Raw genomic sequence first — 24,614 nt, 5'->3', positions numbered from 1 at the left:
TGGCCATAAGTCACTTTTTTTCAGTGCCATGGTGACTTCGAACAGCCACTAAATTAATGATTGCAAGTTGAGAACTATCTGTAGCCTTTCCTTTGTAGATCAAGAACAATTCAAAATGGCTTCCTCCCCCACTTCGAAGGAATAGGATTGAAAGACGAGTGTGAAAATAAATTTGGATCTATTTGGCTGCCAAAAGTTGACAATATATTGATGATAAATTATTGTAGCATCCAATGCACACGATACGAGGACATTGCCTGGATGGGAAGGTTCTGCATAGTCAGCGGTTCTCAACCTGTGGGTCGCGACCCCTTTTGGGGGTCGAACGACCCTTTCACAGGGGTCGCTTGAGACCATCGGAAAACATATAATTACATGTAATGCTTGAATTATGTTCAATTGGTAACAATGAAAATACATTCTGTATATCAGATATTTACATTACGATTCCTAACAGTAGCAAAATTACAGTTATGCTGTAGCAACGAAAATAATTTTATGGTTGGGGGTCACCACAACATGAGGAACTGTATTAAAGGGTCGCGACATTAGACAGGTTGAGAACCACTGCAGGGTAGTCAACCTCGGCTCTTTTATAATTCATGGACTTCAACTCCCAGAATTCCTGAGTCAGCTATGCCAGAAGAATCTATTGTAAGAATTTCCTGTTGTTTTTTTCCCCCCAGCAGAGAAATCGGAGAGGGAAACCTGCAGGCAAAGTCAGCTGTAAGAACATTAAGCATAGCTGCCCCAAGCTTCCTTGTGCTGACCCTATTGCGCTTCCAGGACAATGTTGCAAATCCTGCCCCAAAGGTAAGCCAGTTACAGGTGGTCCTCGCTTACTGGAGGCCTTGTTTCGTGACCGTTCAAAGTTACGGCAGTGTGGGAAAAAAAAACAGCTTGGCAAACAATTCTGACATTTATAATGGTCGCGCCATCTGCAGTCACTTGATCAGCATCACAACTAGCTTGCAACCAACTTGCCACAAGCAGAGTTAATCCCAAAAGTGCTTCTGAAAAGGCAACTGGACTACTCTCTCTCTCTCTCTCTCTGTCAGTTACCTCTTTTTCCGCCTCAGCTCCGCCGTTCAGTCCAGGCTCTGCATCAGATGGCAGACAGGAGGCCAATGCATTCAGTAGGGCAGATGTAAGCTCCTCTCTTGTTTATTTGGTGTGTTGATTTTTGGTGCCCTGTGCTTTCCCTTGTATAGTCTATTTCCCATTTGTTTAGCTTTCCCGAGATGACTAAGAAGGCGATGTGTTTATCTCCATAACACCCTGCACACACCTGCCCTTGTCTGCTCCCAACAGCTGGACAGAGCCAATGTTTGGACAGAAGGAAGTTGTCTGGAGCCATCTGGGTACACTGAGTAAAGGCTTGGAGTTCAAAACTAGATGGCCCTCACAGACAGCTTATGGAGATTCTCAGTCATCCAGGTTACGCTTATCCCAAAGGTGCTTTTTTTTTTCTTTTCCAAAAGGCAACTGGACCTTCTTGGTTGTTGTTTTTTTTTAAAAAAATGTTTTTCTTCTCATCCAAGAAGCTTCTTGGATGAGAAGCCCAAAATCAAGAAGCTTCTTGGATGACAAGCCAAGAAAGCCAACACAGTGCTAGGCTGTATTAACAGAAGGATAGATTCAGGATCGCGCGAAGTGTTAATACCACTTTACAAGGCCTTGGTAAGGCCACACTTGGAATACTGCATCCACTTTTGGTCGCCACAGTGTAAAAAAGATGTTGAGATTCGAGACAGAGTGCAGAAAAGAGCAATCAGGACGATCAGGAGGCTAAAACATATATAATAAAGAACGGTTGCTAGAACTGGGTAGGCAACCTTGGCTCTTTTATGACTTGTGGACTTCAGCTCCCAGAATTCCTGAGCCAGCATGGCTCAGCTTGGAAACCTCTCCCTTTCCCCTCAGCATAGCTGACTCAGGAATTCTGGGAGTTGAAGTCCACGAATCATAAAAGAGCCAAGGTTGCCTATCCCTGGCCTAGGCCTGTATTTTTCAACCTTGGCCACTCGGAGATGGGTAGACTTCAACTCCCAGAATTCCAGAGCCAGCATGGGGGAATTATGGCCCCTTCATGACTCGTGGACTTCAATTCCCAGAATTCCTGAGCCAGCATGGGGGAACTATGGCTCCTTCATGACTCGTGGACCTCAACTCCCAGAATTCCTGAGCCAGCACGGCTCAGCTTGGAAACCTCTCCCTTTCCCCTCAGCATGGCTGGCTCAAGAATTCTGGGAGTTGAAGTCCACCAGTCATAAAAGAGCCAAGGTTGCCTACCTCTGATCTAGTCTAATGAAAAGAAGGACTAGGGGCGACATGATGGCAGTGTTCCAATATTTAAGGGAAATAAGAAGTAATGGAAAACTAGGGGAAGGGAAAAGGGAAAAAGAGAAAATGTGGAATAGGAACTGAAAAAGAAAAAAGGCGTTGACTTCCAACTCTCTTTGGCACAGTAGAAGGTAATAACATTATAATCTCAACTTTTTATTTTTATACAATAGTATATACTAGCCATTTCTATAACAACAAACCTATCTAATCCATAGAAACAAAGAGAAAATTTCATTTTCCCCCCCATCACAAGCACACAGTCTGGAAGCAATTTCCAAGTAGAAACAAAATTAAATATATTGTCTTCTTTGAATAAAAGAATCGATTGAACAATCTTGGCTGTTCCTTGTTGCGGGAACTAATATGTATTTCTGTTTCATTAATATTTATAGGCTATCATAATTCATATTAATAAAATTCAGATTATTCTTTCAAAAAAAAAATACCCCAAAAGGAAAAGAAATACTTTTTTTCTAAATTTTAAAACATTAAACTTTTCTTTAAAAACATTTCTGAAATAAGTTCTTTTAAAATTTACTCTTTTTTAAATTTCCTCTTAACATACGTACATTAAAATTCACTTTCAATAATACGTTACCAACTTTAAAGATAACTCAAGGAGAAAAAAAACCTTTTCATTTTCAAACCAACTTTATAAACCCAGATTAACAAAATGTATAAACAAGCTATATATATATATATATATGTCTTTGGTTGTTCGGGTTTTCTCCCGCGTAAAATTGGAAGTGTCTTGGCGACGTTTCGACGAAGTCCCATTCGTCATCTTCAGGCTGGTGTTTTCAGTTTCGTGCTTCGAGCAGCATTGCGCAGGCTTTGTTACACCTATAAAAGTGACTCTCTCACTCCCTGGCGCACTAGCCCTGAGGATGCCGGCAGGTGACGGCGAAAGCTAGGCGCTTTTTATTAAATTTTATAGTTTTTATTACCCTGGTGATCATTTTATTTCTTACTATGAATATTCCCAGGGTTCATGTTTTTAATTTTCTTAAACGCGAATATATATATATATATATATATATATATATATATATATATATATATGAATTTTTATATCTGAAGAATTGTATTTTTCATGGACATACTGCCAGCTTGATCCTTTTAAATAATTTAAAATCGGCATGTGCAACTCATTTGCATATGCTAAAGAAACTAAAACTAAAAATAGCGATCACCTCCAATTCCTCCCCATAATGACAGTCTTCCATATCCTAATATTTGTAGGACTTTGGGAAGGAGGATGAAATTTTTATTATCCTTATCATTTGATAAGTAATGATTATTGCAGTGGTATTACTTAGCACCATCTTTTCCTAAAACTACAGGTAGTCCTCAACTTATGACCCCAATTTTCTGTTGCTAAATGAGACTGTTGTTAAAGTTTTGCTCCATTTTACAATCCTCATTGTCGCAGTTGCTTTGTGAAATTCTGACCTTGTCAGACCGTCACAAAAGGGGAAGACGTGACCCCAGGGACACAGCAACCGTCATAAATATGAGCCAGTTGCCAAGCACCCGAATTTTGATCTTGTGTCCGTGGGGATGCTGCAATGGTCATAAGTGTGAAAAATGGTCATAAGTCACTTTTTTCAGGGCCGTTGTAAGTGACTACACAGTCAATGAATTTTGTAAGACAAGGACTACCTACTATGCTGAATAAGGCCAGTAAGAAAATAGAGACATTGCTCTCTCGTTTGGCTTCCCGTATGTGTGGAAATCCTTTTTCCAGCTTAGCAAATAGGGCCAGTGAGGATACGTGGTGGGAATTACTGTCCAACATAATCTGAAGTTCCTTACGTCGGCCCGTGTGGTTATGTGAAATTAAAGAAGATCCAATTGAGATTGGATAAGTCCAATCTGGTTTGGCTTTACAGGGAGCCCTCAATTTACCACCATTCATTTAGTGACCATTCAAAGTTACAACGGCATTGAAAAAAAGTGACTTACGACTGTTTTTCACACTTATAACTGTTGCAGCACCCCACAGTCACGCAATCAGAATTCAGACACCTGGCAACTGCCACGTACTTATGACGGTTGCAGTGTCCCTGGGTCACATGATCCCCTTTTGCGACCTTCTCACAAGCAAAGTCAATGGGGGAAGCCAGATTCACTTAACAACCATGTGACTAATTTATCAACTGTGGTGATTCATTTAATAGCTGTGGCAGGTAAGATCATAAAACGAGGCAAATCCCACTTAACAACTGTCTTGTTTAGCAACATAAATTTTGTATTCCGTTGTGGTCGTAAGTCAAGGACTACCTGTCCACGTTGCTGTGGTCCTCCCATCTACTTGACAGCTGCATACAGAACACTTCTTGTCGTAATCGGGGGCCCAGCGAGAGGACTTACAATGGGTGCAGCTTTCCCGTGGTCATGTAATCAAAATTCAGGTGCTTGTCAACTGACTCATATTTATGACGGTTGCAGTGTCCCCCTTTTGTGACCTTCAGACCAGTGAAGTCAATGGGGAAGCCGGATTCACTTAACAATCGCGTTATTGAGTTAATAACTGCAGTGATTCACTTAAACAACTGTGGCAAGAAAAATCGTAAAATGGGTGGGGAAAAACTCACTTCACAACGGTCTGGTTTAGCGACAGAAATGTTGGCCTCACTTGGTGTTCGAGGACTACGTGTATAAAGAAAAATAATCACCAGCTGAACCAGTATCCCGAGTCTGAATCAGAGTAAGGACAGGACTCTCTCTTTCCACCCGGCTCTGAATCCTCAGTTACTTTGCTGACATGACAAAATCACCGCAATTTGGTTTGGATATGTTGATTTCACGTTCGGAGTATTTTACTTGGGAGTACGAGGGAACCAGAGTGAAAGGGAGACTTTGTCCTGTTGTGGTGGATGGCACAAGGAGGTCTCGCTGCCGTCTGAAGCCTGCGGCCTGTGGCTCGCCTAGCCGTTTACAAAATGCCACCCAAACGTGTTTGAAAAATCATAAATAAAAAACAACTTTGGGCAGCATGAATCATCGCATGTAGATGCCATAAATTCTCCCGTTCCTTTCAGATGTCGGATTCTCTATCCTGACGCTGCTCTGTGGGATATGAGGGGGAATCCAGGGACCCTCCCAAGTGTTGGGAAACCGCTTTTCTTTCCCCAGAGATATTGGGGCAATTCAGTTCCAGCATTGGCCCCATATACCAGACCCAAGGCCTAGAATAGCGGCATCTTGATTCTTTTGTTTGTCTGCCCAGCACACGTGTAACTGTGTGAAGAAGGATGCGGGTCTGATTTTGAAAGAGAAGATCATTGGTGGGTGTCAGGAGCTGTCGTTTTTAATCTACTGCAGGGGCCTTCAAACTTGGCCCTTTTAGGACTTGTGGATTTCAGCTCCCAGAATTCCTCAGCCAGGGATGCTGGCTGAGGAATTCTGGGAATTGGTCCACAAGTCCTAAACGGGCCAAGTTTGAAGACCCCTGATCTACTGCATCCAGTTTTGGTGACCACCGTACAAAAATGATGTGGAGATTCTAGAAAGAGTGCAGAGAAGAGCAATAAAGATGATCAGGGGACTGGAGGCTAAACCATATGAAGAACTGGCAGGAATCCGGTATGCCTAGTTTAATGAAAAGAAGGACTAGGGGTGACATGATAGCAGTGCTCCAATATCTGAGGGGCTGCCCCAAAGAAGAGGGAGTCAAGCTATTCTCCAAAGCACCTGAAGGCAGGACAAGAAATAACAGACAGAAACTTATCAAGGAGAGAACCAATTTAGAATTTAAGGAGAAATTTCCTGACAGTGAGAACAGTTAATCAGTGGAACAACCTGCCTCCACAAGCTGTGGATGCTCCATCACTGATGGTTTTCAAGAAGAGACTAGACAGCTATTTGTCTGGAATGGTATAGGGCAAGGGTAGAGGCAACCTTGGCTCTTTTATGACTCGTGGACTTCAACTCCCAGAATTCCTGAGCCAGCCATGCTGAGGGGAAAGCGAGAGGTTTCCAAGCTAAGCCATGCTTGGCTCAGGAATTCTGGGAGTTGAAGTCCATGAGTCATAAAGCGGCCTAGGCCTAGGCCAGAGGTAGGCAGCCTTGGCTCTTTTATGACTCGTGGACTTCAACTCCCAGAATTCCTGAGCCAGCCATGCTGAGGGGAAAGCGAGAGGTTTCCAAGCTGAGCCATGCTGGCTCAGGAATTCTGGGAGTTGAAGTCCATGAGTCATAAAGCGGCCTAGGCCTAGGGCAAGGGTAGGCAACCTTGGCTCTTTTATGACTCGTGGACTTCAACTCCCAGAATTCCTGAGCCAGCCATGCTGAGGAGAAAGATAGAGGTTTCCAAGCTGAGCTATGCTGGCTCAGGAATTCTGGGAGTTGAAGTCCATGAGTCATAAAAGAGCCAAGGTTGCCTACCCCTGGTATAGGGGTCTCCTGCTTGGGCAGGGGTTTAGACTAGAACTAGATGATCTCCAAGTCCTTTCTAACTCTGTCATTCTATGTCCTATTCCAGTGGTGGCGAGCCTTTTAGAGAGTGCCCAAACTGCAACCCAAAACCCACTTATGCATCGCCGGGTGCCAGGTGGGCGTGGCCACCGAGTGGGCGTGGCCCCTGAGCTGTCAGCTCGCTTGCTCGCTGTCTGCTCCAACTTGTGCTCGCTCGCTTGCTCACTGTCTGCAGCAAATGCTGCTTCCGCCGAAAGTTACTCCTTTTATAGCCTCTCGACTATTCCCAGACTTCGCATGTGCGGAGAGCTGCACATGCGCGGAGGAGGGAACAGCTTGGCTCAGAAATGGCTCGCGTGTCACCAGAGACGGCTCTGTGTGCCACCTGTGGGCATGTGTGCCATAGGTTCGCCACCACGGTCCTATTCTTTTCTCTTCTTGTGTCCTGAAGTTCAAATGCTGTTTCCTCAACCTGCCTTATTTTTGTTTTCACACACTAGGGGGAAAGAGAGGCTTTTATTCCCCTCATCCCTGCATTTATCAACCAGAAGTCTCGTGTCTGTAATCTTTAATTGGGTGAAACAGGCAGCACATGGCAAAACCTTTTCAATCGAGTCACTTCAAGGTGCAAACTTACAAAATGCGTCCAAATTCTAGGATCCCTGGCTACTGTGGAATTGAAAATTTGGCAAATTGTATAAAGCATTTTAGGACTTCATGCAAAATTAGGTCATAATTTTTCCCAGGGTCAGCTCCTGATGTTTGACTGTGCCACATAGTTCAACACAGGGAGATACATCTCTGAATATCTCCCTGAAGTTTAAGAAGTTTTCAAGTACTTCAGAGGCTCTGCAGTTGTTGCAGCCATTAAGGGATCTGGTAAGGCAATCCTCTCTGGAATGATGACGCAAGGAATCATGGTTTGTCTAGTTCAGGGGTAGAGCCACTTGGACCCGTTTCCCACCGAAAGAGCCACTTGGACCCATTTCCCACCGAAAACAAAACACTTTAGATATGTGTATACATACACACACAGGTAAAAAAGGATATATGCAGTGTTATCATCATTTTAGATGTCAAAAGGATCTCTCTCTCTCTCTGTCTCTCTCTCCCTCCCTCCCTCCCTCTCTATCTGCCCTTGGTCTACCAGTCCTCTTCCCCCACGCTCTTTCTTTCTCTCTCTCTCTTTCCTCTCTCTCTCTCTCCCTCCCTCCCTCTCTCTTTCTCTCTTTCTCTCCCCCCTCTCTCCCTCTCTCCTATCTGCTGCTCACCTGGCAAGCTGGCTTCAAGCTGTTCTCCAACAAGCTCAGGGGTAGGCAACCTCAGCTCTTTTATGACTCATGGACTTCAACTCCCAGAATGAATTCCTGAGTCAGCATAGCTGGGCTAGCTAACTCTCTCCTGCCCTTCCTGCTTCCTCCTTCCTGCAGAGACCCTCCGCCCAATAAGCTTTTCAGCTCCTCGGAGAACATTGTGAGTGCACTCTCTTTTACACACACACACACACACACATACACACACACACACACACACACAGAGAGAGAGAGAGAGAGAGAGAGAGAGAGAGAGAGAGAGAAGCAGGGAAGCGCAATTGCCTCTCTCTGTCTCTGTCTCTCTCTGCAAATGGCAGAGGAGGCTGGGAGCCACAAGGGAAGGCCCAAAGAGCCACATGTGGCTCCGGAGCCGCAGGTTGCTGACCTGTGATCTAGTTATTATTATTTCATACCATGGCACTATAAGGCTGGGTGGCAACGGTTAGCTCTCCTTGGTTGGTTTTGAAACAGTTTAGCCAAGATTGGACCAAGATTGGCTTTGCCTACTCTTAGTAACTTGAAACATTTCCTGGAAGAAATGACATTTCTACACTGTTGTTATGGAAAATCATTTTGGGCTGTCAGCACAAGCAGGTTTTGAGAGACGTCTAGAAAAAGGGCAGAGATGGTGCCATCCTCACCTGAGGGATAACGTTTCCATAGAGTAGGTGCCATAGGGTCTCTTGTGTAATTCCATGGCAGAGGTTACTCCTTGGCAGACAAAACCTGCAACACACCTTTTCTGCCAGATCTGATGGGGCAGGCGGGTGTAACTGGGAAGACGCTATCCCTCAAGTCTTTTGCCATGAAGGGCTTTACAGTCAAAATTAGCATCTTGAGCTGGCTCCTGAACAAAACAGTTAATCAGTATATCTCACGGAACAAATATAGATAGTCCTCGATTTTCAACACTTCATTTAGTGACCGTTTGAAGTTACAACGGCACCGAAAAAAGGGACTTGTGACCATTTTTCACACTTAAGACCACTGCAGCCTCCCCATAATCACGTGGTGTTTAGGAACTGACTCACATTTATGACCGTGGTAGTGTCCCAGGGTCACGTGACCCCCCTTTTGCGACCTTCCAGTCAGCAAAGTCAATGGGAAAACCAGATTTTTACTCAACAACCGTGTTACTAATTTAACCACTGCAGTGATTCACTTAACAACGCTGGCAAGAAAGGTGATATAATGGGGCAAAATTCACTTAACAAACGTCTCACTAAGCGACAAAAATTCCGGCCTCGATTGTGGTCGTAAGTGGAGGACACCCTGTATGCAGATGGCTCTTATTTTTGATGCTTCCTCTCTCTCTCTCTGTTCTGCTCATGCAGCCCCTGCCAACACCCTGGAGAAAAAATCTGGGCAGCAGCTGTTTGACAAGATTGAGTACTTTCAGGAGAGAGAAAATGGCTTACACAGGAACTACAACGACCGTGCCTACTTCAGCTCTGAGGACTTGATCCGAGACAACAGCCAGATAGGTACGGGTGAGCTGGTGCCCAGGACCTGATTCCAGGGTGCGTGCAGTGGTGGGATTCAGCCGGTTCGCACCAGTTTGGCAGAACCGGTAGCTAATTTTTTGTTGTTCAGGCCCAGAACGAACTTCCAGAAGAAGCATCCACACAAAGAACCGGCTGTTCACATATTTGAATCCCACCACTGGGTGCGTGTGTTTGTGTGTAACCATAGGATGTAGTGTTGCAGACTTTTATCTTCCAGGCACATTTAGTGCAGGTAGTCCTCAACTTACAACAAGTTTGTTTAGTGACTGTTCGAAGTTTAGTGACCGTTTTTCACACTTATAACCATGGCAGCATCCTTGGGGTCATGTGATTAAAATTCGGATGCTTGGCCGGCAGTTCATACTTGTGACGGTTGCCGTGTCCCAAGGTCATGGGATCTCCTTTTGTGACCTCTTGACCAGGAAAGTCGTGTGATTTACATTCAGATCCTTGGCAACTGGTCCATATTTATGACGGTTGTACTATCCCGGGATCATGTGATTCCCTTTCGCGATCTTCTGACAAGCAAAATCAATGGGGAATCCAGATTCACTTCACAACCGTGTTGCTAACTTAACAACTGCATTTATTCGGGGAACAAACTGTGGCAAGAAAGGTTGTGAAGTGGGGCAAAACTGCTTAGCAACTGTCTCACTTAGCAAAGGCAATGTTGGGCTCAATTGTACCCTGTGCCTCTCCAAACCAAGTATAGCCCGCCAAGCACAGGTAGTCCTCGACTTATGACAGTTCATTGAGTGACCGCTCAAAGTTACAGTGGGACTGAAAAAAGGAACTTATGACCATTTTTCATACTTACAACCACTGCAGCATCCCCACGGTCACATGATCGAAATTTGGATGCTTAACAACCATGTTACTTACAACAGCTGCAGTGATTGGCTTCACAACGTTAGCAAGAAAAGTCGTAAAATGGAGTGAAACTCACCGAACAAAGGCCTCACTTAGCAACATAAATTTTGGGCTCAGTTGTGGCTGTACATGGAGGACTACCTGCACAGTCAGAACCCTCCAACAGTTGTAATTTCAAATCTGGATTGCAAGGGCTCCCAGAAAGGCCCATCATTGATTTGAACTGTCGCTAAGCGATCATTCATAAGTCAAGGACTGCCTGTATTTAAGCAATGAATACTGTGCGTGAATTTATTTCCAGGTTGCGTGCAGTGTCAGATCACACCAACTTCTTTTTTTGTTTCTCAGATTTTGTGGCGCTGCTGATCGGGGGCTCAGATCCGAGGGGGGCTGCAACCAGCGCGGTGGCCAAAGCCAAATTCACTTTCACACACTTGCATCTGATCTTCTCCATTAATTATGAAAGGTGGGTGAGTCTCACTCGTGTCTCCATCTGATGTCCCCCCCCCGTAGATTCAGAATCAGAATCAGAATAGAGCTGGAAGGGATCTTGGAGGTCTTCTAGTCCAGCCCCTTACTCAAGCAGAGGACCTATACCGGTGGTGGCGAACCTATGGCACGCGTGCCACAGGTGGCATGCAGAGCCCTCTCTGTGGGCACGCGCGCCATCGCCCCAGTCCTAGGCCTTCAGCTGGGTTTTATAAAACCTTTTCGCTTTAGGCTGCCGTGTGCAAAAAAAAAAAAAAAAAAAAAAGTTCAATCAATAAGTCAATTTCAACTTCTCGTGGGGAAAAAAAAAGATCTTGTAAAGTTGGAATTGATTGATTGAACTTTTTAGTCCCAGCCAGTCTGCGGTTACCACTGCAGCCACGCCCACCCAATGGGCCACGCCCAGCCAATGGGCCACACCCAGCCAATGGGCCACACCCACCCGGCACCCGACAATGCATAAGTGGGTTTTGGGTTACAATTTGGGCACTTGGTCTCTAAAAGTTTCGCCATCACTGGTCTAGTCTCTTCTTAAAAGTCTCCAGTCATGAAGCAGCTACAGCTTCTGAAGGCAAGTCATTCCACTGGTTAATTCTCCTAACTGTCAGGAAGTTTCTCCTTAATTCCAGGTTGCTTTTCTCCTTGATTAGTTTCCACCTGTTGTTTCTCGTCCTGCCTTCAGGTGCTTTGGAAAATAAGTTGACCCCCCCTCTTCTTTGTGGCAGCCCCTCAGATACTGAAACATTGCAGTCATGTTCCCCCTGGTCCTTCTTTTCTCCAGACTGGCCATACCCACTTCCTGCAACCGTTCTTCCTATGTTTTAGTCTCCAGGCCTTTATGCATAGAGATGGGGTGGAGGAATTTCCCATAAAATTTGAGCCGAGGTGGCGCAGCAGTTACAGTGCAGTACTGCAGACCACTTTGGCTGACTGTGTTCAGCAGGTCAGCGGTTCAAATCTCACCGGCTCAAGGTTAACTCAGCCTTCCATCCTTTCGGGGTAGGTAAAATGAGGACCCAGACTGTTGGGGGCAATGTAAATATATATATATATATATATATTCAATAATGATGGTGAAAATGCGACTCCCGGGCATAATTATAAATGGAATGAATAAAGCGCGTTCACCAGGAGAGTTTAAAGTTAAAATACTTTAATTAAAGTATTTTACTATATTAAAAGGTTGCCAAGGTTTCGTTGGGTGATTCTATGGAACCCGTTTGAATCACCTTGTTAGAAACGGTCTCTCAGCCCTGAAGATGTTGGGGAGTTTTCCCAACGAAAGCTTGGCAACCTTTTAATATAGTAAAATACTTTAATTAAAGTATTTTAACTTTAAACTCTCCTGGTGAACGCGCTTTATTCATTTCATATATATATATATATATATATATATATATATATATATATATATATATATATATATATACACACACATACACACACACATTGCTTACTGGTGTACACCGCTTAGAGAGTGCTTGCACTTAAAGCGGTATATAAGTCTCATAAATAAATAAATAAATAAATAAGAGGCCAGATCAAACCCATTACGTTCAAGACAAAACGGAAGAATCATAAAACCTATGAGCTGGAAGGGACTTTAAAGGTAATTTAGTTGAACTTGCTGGGTCAGTGTAGGGATCTGCATGAGGAACGAGGAATAGTGCCCACCTAGCCCTGGTTTGAACAACGTCAGCCAGGGAGAAGCCACCAATGGGATGTCCGACCTTGGCAACTTTTAAGACCTCGACTCCCAGAATGCCCCAGCCAGCCATGAACTTAGCCATGAACACATGAACTTATCCCACGATAAGATAAATGCAAAACTCTTCCTTGGGTTTAATTTCAGCTGCTGTCCTCTCCACACCTCCCTTTCTTCATCCTTGTACTCGGTACTCCGTTCTAATAAGCAGCTGTGTTTCTCCAAACCAGGCGCTGGAGAATTCTAGCTTGGCTTTGCAGCAGATTCATCCCTGGTCCAAAGCTCTTTCTTCCCCCCCCCCCCCCGCCCCCCTACAGTTAGGATGAGGATGACTGAATACAAATTGGAAAGCCAGGAGGGAGGGGAACGTGGGGGGGAGGGAGAGGGAGGGGAGAGGGGTCATGGTCCAATGAACAGTTTGGGTGCTTTATCATCCCAGCCCTGCAGCCTCTGCTTACTCGCTCTTTCTCCCAATGGGGTTTCATGGGGGTTTAATCTGTCTCTGCCTCGTGCATGGCTGGGGGAGCAGATGGGGAGGGGGTCTCAACGTTGATTGATTAACCTCCCCTCCCGCAATTACAAAATCTGCCTTCAGCTCACTGCATGAGCTGAACTGCACATGCCTCCGTAGTGCAGGGACACATCGTGTCTCCCCTACCCACCCACCCCAGATTTCCCCCCCCCCCGCCTTTGCATAGCCAAGTGATGACTAATTTCCACATGTGCACTCCGATCCCCAAAGCAGCCAGCGTTTGTGGTTGTTATGATTCCCGGCAAGGCCAAAACATGACAGCTTCTCAACTTTGGAGAAGCCGAGAAGCGCCCTCTGCCTTTGGAGAGGATTTGGGGGGGGGGGCAGAAGCGTGGAGAGGAATTGTTTTTGGCTACCCAAAGCCCTGTTTCCTTTATTTATTTATGTAAAGATTTACACGGTTTGGGGGGAGAGCTGCATTTGCTCCTAACTTTTTAGCAGCGATTTGGCCTCTCTGAAAGTGCAGACTTTTTTTTTTTTTTTTTTTAAATGCTTTTATTTTAAAGTTAGATGGGAACTGGGTATGGCCAGTCAAGAGATGAGAAGGACTGGGGGGGGGGGGGATGTGATAGTAATATTCCAGTATTTGAGGGGCTGCCACAAAGAGGAGGGAGTCAACTTATTTTCCAAAGCACCAGAAGGCAAGACAAGAAACAATGGATGGAAACTAATCGAAGAGAGAAAGTCTGGAATTAAGGAGAAACTTCCTAAAAGGGAGAACAATTAACCAGTGGAACAGCTTGCCACCGGAAGCTGTAGGTGCTTCATCACTGGAGGTTTTTTAAGAAAAGACTGGACAGCCACTTGTCTGAAATGATATAGGTCAGTGGTTCTCAACCTTTTTAATGCCGCGACCCCCAACCGGTCGTAAGTCAAGGACTACTCAACCGGTCGTAAGTCGAGGACTACTCAACTGGTGCAGCACCGTTTGCAGAATGGGACTTTTGGTGGGCTCAGCAGGGCAGAGACAGCCTGGACAATTCCTATTGGCTTTTGAAAGCCAATAGAATTAGACTCTATTCAAGAGAGTCTATTCTATTGGCTTTCAAAAGCCAATAGAATAAAAGGGAGTAGCACAGCTAAGGAAAAGGGGGGAAAAAATGGCGGACTGCGTTGTTTGGCGACCCCTGTGAAATGGTCGTTCGACTCCAAATGGGGTCCCGACCCACAGGTGGAAAACCACTGGTATAGGTACTGTTTCAGGAAACTCAAAAATATATATATATGAATATTCCTGTTTTTGAAGTGCTAAATTCTGTTCGCATCCTCCCCTTGTCTAGGCTGAGCCAGCCAATCCGTGTCCGTTTCTCGGAGCCAGATGGGACTGTCCTTTTTGAACATCCTGTACAACAGGGCACCGTCTTCCAAGATGGTATGGTAAGTTGACTACAATCAATTCAGAATAGAGCTGGAAGGCACCTTGGAGGTCTTCTAGTCTGACCCCCTGCTCAGGTAGGGGATCCTATACAATGTGAGACACGCGGCAGCCTCCTTTTGTCTATAGCAGGGCTTTTCAACCTTTTCACCCATTATACCACTTCTAGGATATGGCAACATCCGAGTACCACCAGTCGCCTAGCAAGGTGTCAAAAACCTGATGACCAAAAAAAAAAAAAGGAAAAAAGTGATAAAGTACAGGTAGTCCTTGACTTACAACAGTTCGCTTAGTGACTGTTCGAAGTTACAATGGCACTGAAAAAAGTGCCCCCCAAGCTGAGCAAGACACCTGCCTGCCCACCCGGCGATGCTCTTCCTCCTGTCCGAGGTTTTCATTGTTGTGAGGATTTCTGTTGAAGACTGGCAATGGAGGTGGGGTGGGGGTGTGTTTGGTTTTTATCCCCCCACCCCCGTCTGCTGGGTGGTTGCAGCAGGTTTTGGTCACTTCACATGACCCTGGGACACTGTGACCATCATAAATATGAATCAGTTGCCAAGCATCTGAATGTAAATCACAAGACCCTGGAGATGCTGCAACATTCCAGCTGATCAGTGCTTCTTCAGGGCTCAGCAGAAGCACCAGGATCAGCACTGAGCTCCAGCTGGAGACTGGTGCTGATCCTGGCATTTCTGCTGAGCCCTGACAGCCCCGAAGCACTGATCAGCTGGAAAGCGGCACTGATCCTGGCGCTTCCGCTGAGCCCTGACAGCCCTGCAGCTCCAGCCATCTCTCGCTCAGGCTTGTGCGGTGCTGCCACCAGTTCAGCTCATTCCCCTTCCCCACTACCACTTTTATAGGATGGTCGCGTACCACCTGCCAGGTGCCAATGTACCACAGGTGGTACCCATACCACTGGTTGAAAAGCCCTGGTCTATAGGAGTCTCTCCCATTTTTTCCCGAAGGGAATCCCTCCACTGCACATTGCAGTGCATTACAGTGCAATACAGTGAGCCTTGATTATTGGTTTGGGGGTCCCGGGTTTCATTCCACACTTTCTCCTCAATCCTCGTCTTTTCTAGATCTGTGGCATGTGGCGGAATTTGCAAAAGGCCTCGATCCGAATGTTGAAGGTGGATCAAATGCGCATCACCCTGATCACCCAGACTCATCCTGCAGGGCAGGTTCAAGGCCAGATTGTCAAGCATCGGGCTCTCTTTGCAGGTAATCTGTGGTTTAAGTAGCCAGGGTTATCTCGGGGAGCTTTTTCAAGACTGTGAAGTTTTTAACCTTCCAAGTCACACAAAGAGTCCACAAATCTGGTTCAAAAGATAAGGCATCCTTAAAATAGAATATTATCTCAAGCTGCTTGGACCAATCTAAATAAGAGTTTGTCAGAGCATGTACAGTTGTATTGCGCTGAGATAAGCCAGGAGTAAGTACAGTAAACAGTAGTTTGTATTAAATGGTGATTTATATTACACTATCTACAATATCATACACCAGGAACAATATACATCCACGTGGTAATATAGCAAACTCCAACAACTCCAGCAGTTACAGCAGGAAACGGACAAGAGAGAGAAAGAGAGAGACACTTCAGCAAAGCCTTCCCTTTTATACTCAGGCTCTTAAAGGGATACAGACCCTGCTTGTTCTTAAAGAGACATAAACCCTGCTGAGTCATTCCTATCATTGCATCATCCACCTTACATTACATTGCATTTCATTACATTTTCTTATATCATTACATAAGCTGTTTAGCTGTTAAATTATTACCTTGACAGGGTTGGACTTGACCTCCTCTGGCTTCGTGGCTTTTCTTTTCTTCCAGGTGTTAAACTATAACTCCCAGAAATTCCAGGGGTTGGGATCTGGCTGCTAAGTATCTTGGGACTTGTGGTTCAAGACACACAATGGGTCCCAGAATGGTGAAGGTCATGTTTGAATGTTGAAATTTAGGATATAGATTTGATTTGGTTGCAAGTTTGCCAGATGTAGACTAGGGGTATCTAATCTCAGCAATTTTGTAAGACTTATGGACTTCAACTCCCAGAATTCCTCAGCCAGCCATGCTGGGGAATTGTGGCAAATGAAGTCCACAAGTCTTACTATTGCCAAAGTTGGCTACCCCTGATGTAAAGGTTTACAGAGAAGGCTGTGAAAAAGTAAGGAGCAACTGTTAGGAAAAGAGACAAATGTGAGAAAGAAACTCAAGATTGCTTTGGCTTCCTTGTCTTTAGTATAAGAGAGATAGAAAAGGAAATGCTGCTAGGTTTTAAAATTTTAATATTATAGGCTATGTGTCATGGTTCCGATAGATGAGACCAGTAAAAACAGAACTTCAAGGCAAGAGTTTCCTTAAAGAACATATTTATTTGGCTGCATGATCAAAAGTGAAACCAAGACTGAAGTTCCCTCCCAAAGATTACAATGTTACAAAGTTGAACTTCCCACCCCAGTAATATGTCATAAATCACATTCCCCAATTAACTACTTTGGCGGGCTTTCTAACGGATGTTTCAGGCCACCAAAATTCAGGCAGCAATGACCTTGGTTCCCACAGGACAATTTATTGTTTTGTCTAAACTTAAAAGTACACATCCCCCCCTCCCAATTCTGTGGCAACTGAAAACGAAGTAGAAATGGCTTTAGCAAATTCGTTTGTAGCGTTGACACTATGTCAATATTATAGAATTCTACAATTTCTTGTGGTGTCTTTTTCCTCCCCTGGATCCTGAGGGCTGACACGAGTTTATTTCGGCTCACAAACTACCTTATAGGTCTGAGAACATGGAAATAGACCCACGTTGAATCCTCAAAAAAAGAGAAAACAAGAAATGATGGTCTCTATAATCCCACTTTCTAATCACCTCCAGATATTTGAGCCTGCCATTGACACCCACGCCAATAAGGTCTTGTTCTCTTCTGTTCTTTCAGAGACTTTCAGCGCCATCTTGACGTCCGTGGACCCGACTCACCTTAACATGGGAGGCATCGCTATGCTCACCCTGAGCGACACAGAGAACAATCTGCATTTTGTCCTGGTTACTAAGGGCTTTCTGGAGTCGGCAGAAAAAAGTGAGCAAGGCCACAAAGAAGGAGCAAGCCATGACTGAAAAAGTTCTCTTCAGGGACAGAACCAACCTAGACCTAAGGAGAAATTTCCTAACATTGAGAAAAATTAATCAGTGAAACGACTTTTGCCTCCAAAAGTTGTGGGTGCTCCAACACTGGAGGCTTTTAAGAAGAGACTGGACAGCCATTTGTCTGAAATGGCTTTAGGGCAGTGGTGGCGAACCTATGGCACGGGTGCCAGAGGCGGCACTCAGAGCCCTCTCTCTGGGCACGCGCGCCGTCGCCCCAATCCTAGGCCTTCAGCTGGGTTTTATAAAATCTTTTCACTTTAGGCCTCCGCTGCTGTGTACAAAAAAAAAAAGGTTCAATCAATCAGTCAATTTCAATTTCTCGCAGGAAAAAAAAAGATCTTGCAAAGTTGGAATTGATTGGTTGAACTTTTTAGTCCCATCCAGTCTGCTGTTACCGCCACAGCCACGCCCACCCAATGGGCCACGCCCACCCAATGGGCCACACACACCCAATGGGCCACACACACCCGGACCCCGACAATGCATAAGTGGGTTTTGGGCTGCAGTTTGGGCACTCGGTCTCTTAAAGGTTCGCCATCACTGCTTTAGGGTTTCCTGCCTGAGCAGGGGGTTGGACTAGAAGACCTCCAAGGTCCCTTCCAACTCTGTTAACCTGTTATTCTCTCATCCAATTAGCTAAGACTGAACCAGTCCAATCCAATAACAGTGGGCTGCCACCAGAATTTTGTGTGAGTTCCCTATCACAAGGAGATGGATAAAAGACCAAATGTGAATTAAACTATCTTTAATGCCCCATTAATGACTTGCAGGCAATCTTAGAAAGAAAAAATAAAGGTAAATGAAGGCAGATACTGCTCTATATCAACAAGAACCAATTCCATGTTTTAACTGCTCAGTCTATAGAAAACCAAGGCTAGGCGTAAGTCCCGAGATAGAACGTGAACAACACAAGACTGGAGAAAAGAATAATTGCCGTAGACCAGCTCTGTGATGCCCGTTGCAGATGGATTCTTCTCACTTTTACAAGCAGCCCTCAACATACGAGCAGCCATTTAGCAACTCTTCAAAGTTTTCAGACCATACTGAAAAAAATGCCTTGCAACCACTGCTCGTGGCATGAATTGTTTCTCCGCTTTCTTGCAGAATCGGATCGGATCCCTCTAAGAGTGCAAATCTTACACCAGGACAGCGTTCTGAGGCGGGTTCTGGCTAATGTCACCTTACAGGTAAGCCGACATTTTAAAACCCCGTTTCGAATGGCTTTGGGGAACGCTTAACGAAGTTGCTGCCGTTTGCTTGCCTGCTTTCGCTGTCATTCCCAGGACCCCGATTTTGCAGAGGTGCTGGTCGAATTGGGGAGTCAGGAGATGCACTGGCTGGCACAGGGGCAGCTGAGAATGACCGCAGAGGTGGAAGGTGGAGTCCGTCGCAAGTTAGCTGGGTACATCACGGTCCGGAGAAGCTGTGACAGTGAGTGGGGTTTGGGCTCCACATGGCTTATTCATCCTGGCTACTCTCCTCCTTGCAGGATTTATGAGCTTTTGGCATTGATGTAGCCCAGTGGTTCTCAACCTTTTTAATGCTGCAATCCCCAACCGGTCTTAAGTCAAGGACTACTCAACCGGTCGTAAATCGAGGACTACTCAACTGGTGCAGCACCGTTTGCAGAATGGGACTTTTGGCGGGCTCAGCAGGGCAGAGACAGCCTGGACAATTCCTATTGGCTTTTGAAAGCCAATCGAATTAGACTCTATTCAAGAGAGTCTATTCTATTGGCTTTCAAAAGCCAATAGAATAAAAGGGAGTAGCACAGCTAAGGAAAAGGGGGGGAAAATGGCAGACTGTGTTGTTTGGTGACCCCCGTGAAATGGTCGTTCGACCCCAAATGGGGTCCTGACCCACAGGTTGAGAACCACTCATGTAGCCAGAAAAGAATATATAGATATAGATACAGGTATAGGTATAGATATAGATTGATTTGCAATTTTGTGCACATCAAGTACAAGTAGCCCTGGACTTACAAACATTCATTTAGTGACCGTTCAAATGTTACAATGCCACTGGAAAAAGTGGCTTTTTGACCGCTTTTCACACTTACAATCATTGCGGCATCCCCGTGGTCACGGGATCAAAATTCAGATGCTTGGCCACTGGCTCATACTTATGACAGTTGCAGCATCATGTGATCCTCTTTTGCGAGCTTCTTCCAACACTCAGAGGGAAGCCAGATTCACTTAACCACCATTTGACTAACTTAAGAATTGCAGTGATTCACTTCACAACTGTGGCAAGAAAGGTCATAACATAGGGCAAACGTCACTTCACAACTGTCTCGCTTAGCAACAGAAATTTTGGATTCAAGTTGTGGTCATGAGTCAAAAAAGAACTTGCAGTTGTTTTCAAACTGTAAGATAGGTGGACTTCAACTCCCAGAATTCCCCAGTCAGCATGCTCACCTCACTACGTTGTCATCCAAAAGGCATCACTTCCCCTTCCTTCTCTCTCTCTCTCGCCCCCCCCTCTCTCTTCCAGCCATACAGAGTGTGCTTTGTGGAGCAAATGCGTTGATACCCACCCACACAGGGGCAGTGGGCTCTGCCAAGGTTGTGCTACATGAAAATGGGACATGGGAGTATCAGGTAGGAAGGAACTTTTGCTGGCGCCCCGGATCGTTTGCACATGCGACGGTAGCAGGAGAGCACAATTCAAGCCCCACAATTGTGTACCGCTCCTAAGCACCTGGGGTCTCTAGAGCAGGGGTGTCAAACTGCCGGCCCACGGGCCGGATGCGTCATGCGAAACCACGCCCACCCCATTGCTGGCAATGAAAAAAAAGTTGCAATACGTCACAACACGTCACGTGATGTTGCGAGTTTGACACCCCTGCTCTAGACCCCTTCCTGATGTTGCTACTGAATACAGTCCCCAACTTACAACCATTCATTTAGTGACTTTGACGTTACAACGGCATTAAAAAAAGTCACCTATGACCATTTTCCACACTTACGACGTTGCAGCATCCCCATGGTCACGTGATCAAAATTTGGATGCTTGGCAACTGGTTCATATTTACGATGGTTGCTATGTCCCGGGGTCACGTGATCATCTTTTGATCACCTTCTGGCCTTCGGGGATGCTGCAACGGTTCTAAGCGTTGAAAAATGGTCACAGGATCCTGTTTTCGTTGCTGTGGTCACTAAATGAACTGTTCAGTGGTGGAATTCAAATACCTGAACAACTGGTTCTCTTATTCGATGCAGGCCTGGGCCTCCGAGGCCTAGAACGGACTTCTGGAAATGGCATCACACACTTCAGTTGGGCCATTCTAGGCCTGCGAGGCCTCCAGGCTTCCGAGGCCTAGAACGGACTTCTGGAAGTGGCATCCATGCATCTTTTGGGCCATTCTAGGCCTGGGAGGCCTCCAGGCCTCCGAGGCCTAGAACGGACTTCCGGAAGTGGCATCCATGCACTTCCAGCGGGCCATTCTAGGCCTGCGAGGCCTCCTCCAGGCTTCCGAGGCCTAGAACGGACTTCTGGAAGTGGCATCCATGCATCTGTTGGGCCATTCTAGGCCTGGGAGGACTCCTCCAGGCCTCCGAGGCCTAGAACGGACTTCTGGAAGTGGCATCCATGCACTTCCAGCGGCCCATTCTAGGCCTGGGGGGCATCCTGCAGGCCTCCCAGACCTAGACTGGACTTCTGGAAGCCAGCTGGTTCTCTGAATGCAGCAAAATTTAGCTACCTGTTCTCCCGAACTGGTGCAAACCGGCTGAATTCCACCACTGGAACTGTTGCAAGTCAAGGACTCTCTGTCCTCCATTAGGAGGATTGGGGACATTGTCATGGGGACACAGTAGGGAAAAAAAGCTGCTGTCAACATTGGCAAGTCTGCGGTTCCTTGTGAACGGATGGGGAAAAGCACATTAACACTTGAGAAATATCAAGGTCAGTGAAGCAGTGGAGGGAAACTCGTCAAGGAGAGAAGCAATCTAGAACTAAGGAGGAATTTCTTGATAACAGATAACAGACTAACAGAGTTGGAAGGGATCTTGGAGATCTTCTAGTCCAGCCCCCTGCTCAAGCAGGAAACCCTATACCATTTCAGACAAGTGGCTGTCCAATCTCCGAATCAGAATAGAGCTGGAAGGGACCTTGGAGGTCTTCTAGTCCAGCCTCCACTACTGTATTCAACTACTAAACTAAACCACTCAAATAAAATAATAAAATAAAATTGATGTGATAATCAGGGCAGGGGAACAGAATCAAAATTTTCTGCTAAATTCAGCCTTTTCACGCCTTCCAAAAGGCGGGCCATTGCAAAGAGTAACAGAATTGGAAGGGACCTTGGAAGTCTTCTAGTCCAACCCCCTGCTCAAGCAGGAGACCTATATATACCATTTCAGCCAAGTGACTTTCCAGTCGCTTCTTAAAAACCTCCAGGGATGAAGCATCCACAACTTCTGGAGGCAAGCTGTTCCACTGGTTAATTATCCTCACTGTTAGGAAGTTTCTCCTTAGTTCCAGGTTGCTTCTCTCCTTGTTTAGTTTCCACACACTTCTTCTTGTCCTGCCTACAGGTGTTTTGGTAAATAAATTGACCCCCTCCTCTTTGTGACAGCCTCTCCAATACTAGAATATTGTGAGAATGTCACGCCTAGTCATTTCCTGACAGTGAGTATAATTAATCAGTGGAACGACTTGCCTCCAGAGGTTGTGGATGCTCCAACACTGGAAGTTTTAAAGAAGAGATTGGACAGCCATTTGTCCAAAATTGTATAGGGTCTCCTGCCTGAGCAGCGGGGGTGGACTAGAAGACCTCCAAGGTCCCTTCCCACCCTATTAGTCTGTTGTTATTCTGTTTTTCTTTTATTCTGTTATTCAGTTAATGTGGCTTTGAACATTCCTTTTGGACAATCTTCTGTCTAGATCCAGGTAGACGGAACAGGAAGCGAGGTGATTGGTGTCACCTTGGAGACCAAACCCCGCCGAAGAAACAAACGCAGCATTTTGTATGACATGACCCACAGCTACAAGGATGGCATGGTGAGTGTTGGCTGGCAGAAGAGGGGGAGGACTAGGGGATGGGGGGGACGGTAGCCAATTGGGTACAGCGAGCACCAGAGAGTTCAAAATGTGTGAAATACATTGTTCCTCTTTGCATGCACTTGGTTTCACACTTACAGAGGACCAAGCCTTACACCTTTTATTCCCCCCCCCCACCATCCTTGTTATTTTCAGGCCAGTGGCTCCTGGACCCAAGCCAGCGGGCGCGATGCCCACATGCTGCTGCAGAATGAGCTGTTCTTCAATGTCGCCACCAAGGATTTTGAGGATGGAGAATTGCGTGGGCAGATAAACTCCATGCTCTACAGCGGACTCTGGGCCCGTTATCAAGGTACTCGTATGAAGAGTGTATAAAAGATTGTCCTGTTATCTGAGGCAGATAACAGGACAATCACCTGCGGTTGGTGTGAGTAAAGTTTTTGTTCTAGCTTGAGGAGGGCAACTTTAAGACTTTTGGACTTCAACTCCCAGAATTCCCAGAAAGCCAGCCATATTGGCTGAGGAATTCTGGGAGTTGAAGTCCACCAGATTTGGCAACTTTAAGACTTATGGACTTCAACTCCCAGAATTCTCAGAATCCCTCAACCAGCCATACTGGCTGAGGAATTCTGGAGTTGAAGTCCACCAGATTTGGCAACTTTTAAGACTTATGGACTTCAACTCCCAGATTTCCTCAGCCAGCCATAAGTATCCGAGTGCAAAGACAGATATCAAGATGGTAGATCAGTCTTCCTTAAACATGCCAATGTCAAGGTGGGTGGACTTCAACTCCCAGAATGCTCCAGCCAGCATGGGAGTTGATATCCACCCCTCTTAAAGCTCCCAATTTGAGAGACACTGTGATAGAAATGAGGAAGTCATTGCCACCCTTAAAAATCCTGCACAGTGTGAAACTTAGCTATAGGTAGTCCTCGACTTAACGACCACAAATGGGACCAGGATTTCTGTTGCTAAGCAAAGCAGTGGTTAAGTGAGTTATAATAATAATAAAGTTGGAAGGGACCTTGGAGGTCATCTAGTCCAACCCCCTGCTTAGGCAGGAAACCCTATACTATTTCAGACAAATGGCTGTCCAGTCTCTTCTTAAAAATGTCCAGTGTTGGAGCATTCACCGCTTCTGGAGGCAGGTGGTTCCACTGGTTAATTGTTCTGACTGTCAGGAAGTTTCTCCTTAGTTCTAGGTTGCTTCTCGCCTTGATGAGTTTCCACCTGTTGCTTCTTGTCCTTCCTTCAGGCGCGTTGGAGAATAGCTTGACTCCCTCTTCTTTGAGGCGGCCCCTGAGATACTGGAACTCTGCTATCATGTCCCCCACTTGTCCTTCTCTTCACTAAGCTAGACATACCCAATTCCAGCAACCGTTCCTTATATGTTATAGCCTCCAGTCCTCTAAATTGTGCCCAAATTTATGACCTTTTTTGCCACGATTGTTAAGCGAACCGCTGCAGTTCTTAAGTGAATCATGCAGTCGTTAAGCAAATCTCACTGCCCCCAATGACTTTGCTGGTCAGAAGCGGGTTGGCTGGGAAAGTTGCAAATTGCTGATCACGTCGTAAATTCATGCCGGTTGCCGAGGGCCCGAAATTGGGTCACATGACCAATGGCCATGGGGATACCGCAGTGGTCCTAAGTATGAGAACCGGTCCCTTGTCTTCAGTGGTGTTGCAATTTCAAATAGTCACTAGAAGAATGGTCATAAGATGAGGACTACCTGTAGTATTTGAATAAGGGGATCAAGAGAACCCTTCAATCGTCAGGTTTTGAAAATGCAGTTTAGTGCTAAAACCTAAGTTGAATTTTCAAGCAGGAGTTGAAAAATAGACCACGGTCAGGCAATTTCCCTGTATTCCCCTCTGCTCTGAATACCTAATATTAGGTGTTGCTAAAG

General features: G+C 45.6%; 1 protein-coding gene across 1 annotated transcript in view; it reads left to right on the top strand.

Moving 5' to 3' along the window:
• Positions 1-24,614, top strand: part of CHRD (chordin) — a 55,967-nt gene that overhangs the window by 7,785 nt on the left and 23,568 nt on the right. Inside the window, exons 3-13 of the mRNA XM_039356514.1 lie at positions 687-813; positions 9,413-9,562; positions 10,802-10,919; positions 14,460-14,556; positions 15,637-15,778; positions 17,495-17,635; positions 18,808-18,890; positions 18,987-19,134; positions 20,197-20,303; positions 22,591-22,707; positions 22,903-23,059. Of these exons, the coding sequence (XP_039212448.1) occupies positions 687-813; positions 9,413-9,562; positions 10,802-10,919; positions 14,460-14,556; positions 15,637-15,778; positions 17,495-17,635; positions 18,808-18,890; positions 18,987-19,134; positions 20,197-20,303; positions 22,591-22,707; positions 22,903-23,059 (1,387 nt within the window). The remainder of the gene's footprint in view (positions 1-686; positions 814-9,412; positions 9,563-10,801; positions 10,920-14,459; positions 14,557-15,636; positions 15,779-17,494; positions 17,636-18,807; positions 18,891-18,986; positions 19,135-20,196; positions 20,304-22,590; positions 22,708-22,902; positions 23,060-24,614) is intronic.

This window comes from Crotalus tigris, unplaced genomic scaffold (genome assembly GCF_016545835.1).
Source record: "Crotalus tigris isolate CLP2741 ecotype Arizona unplaced genomic scaffold, ASM1654583v1 scf7180000018825.4774228, whole genome shotgun sequence".
In the NCBI taxonomy this organism is placed as follows: Eukaryota; Metazoa; Chordata; class Lepidosauria; order Squamata; family Viperidae; genus Crotalus; species Crotalus tigris.
The sequence above is the reverse complement of the archived record's forward strand: the minus strand, read 5'-3'. Positions and strand labels throughout refer to the sequence as shown.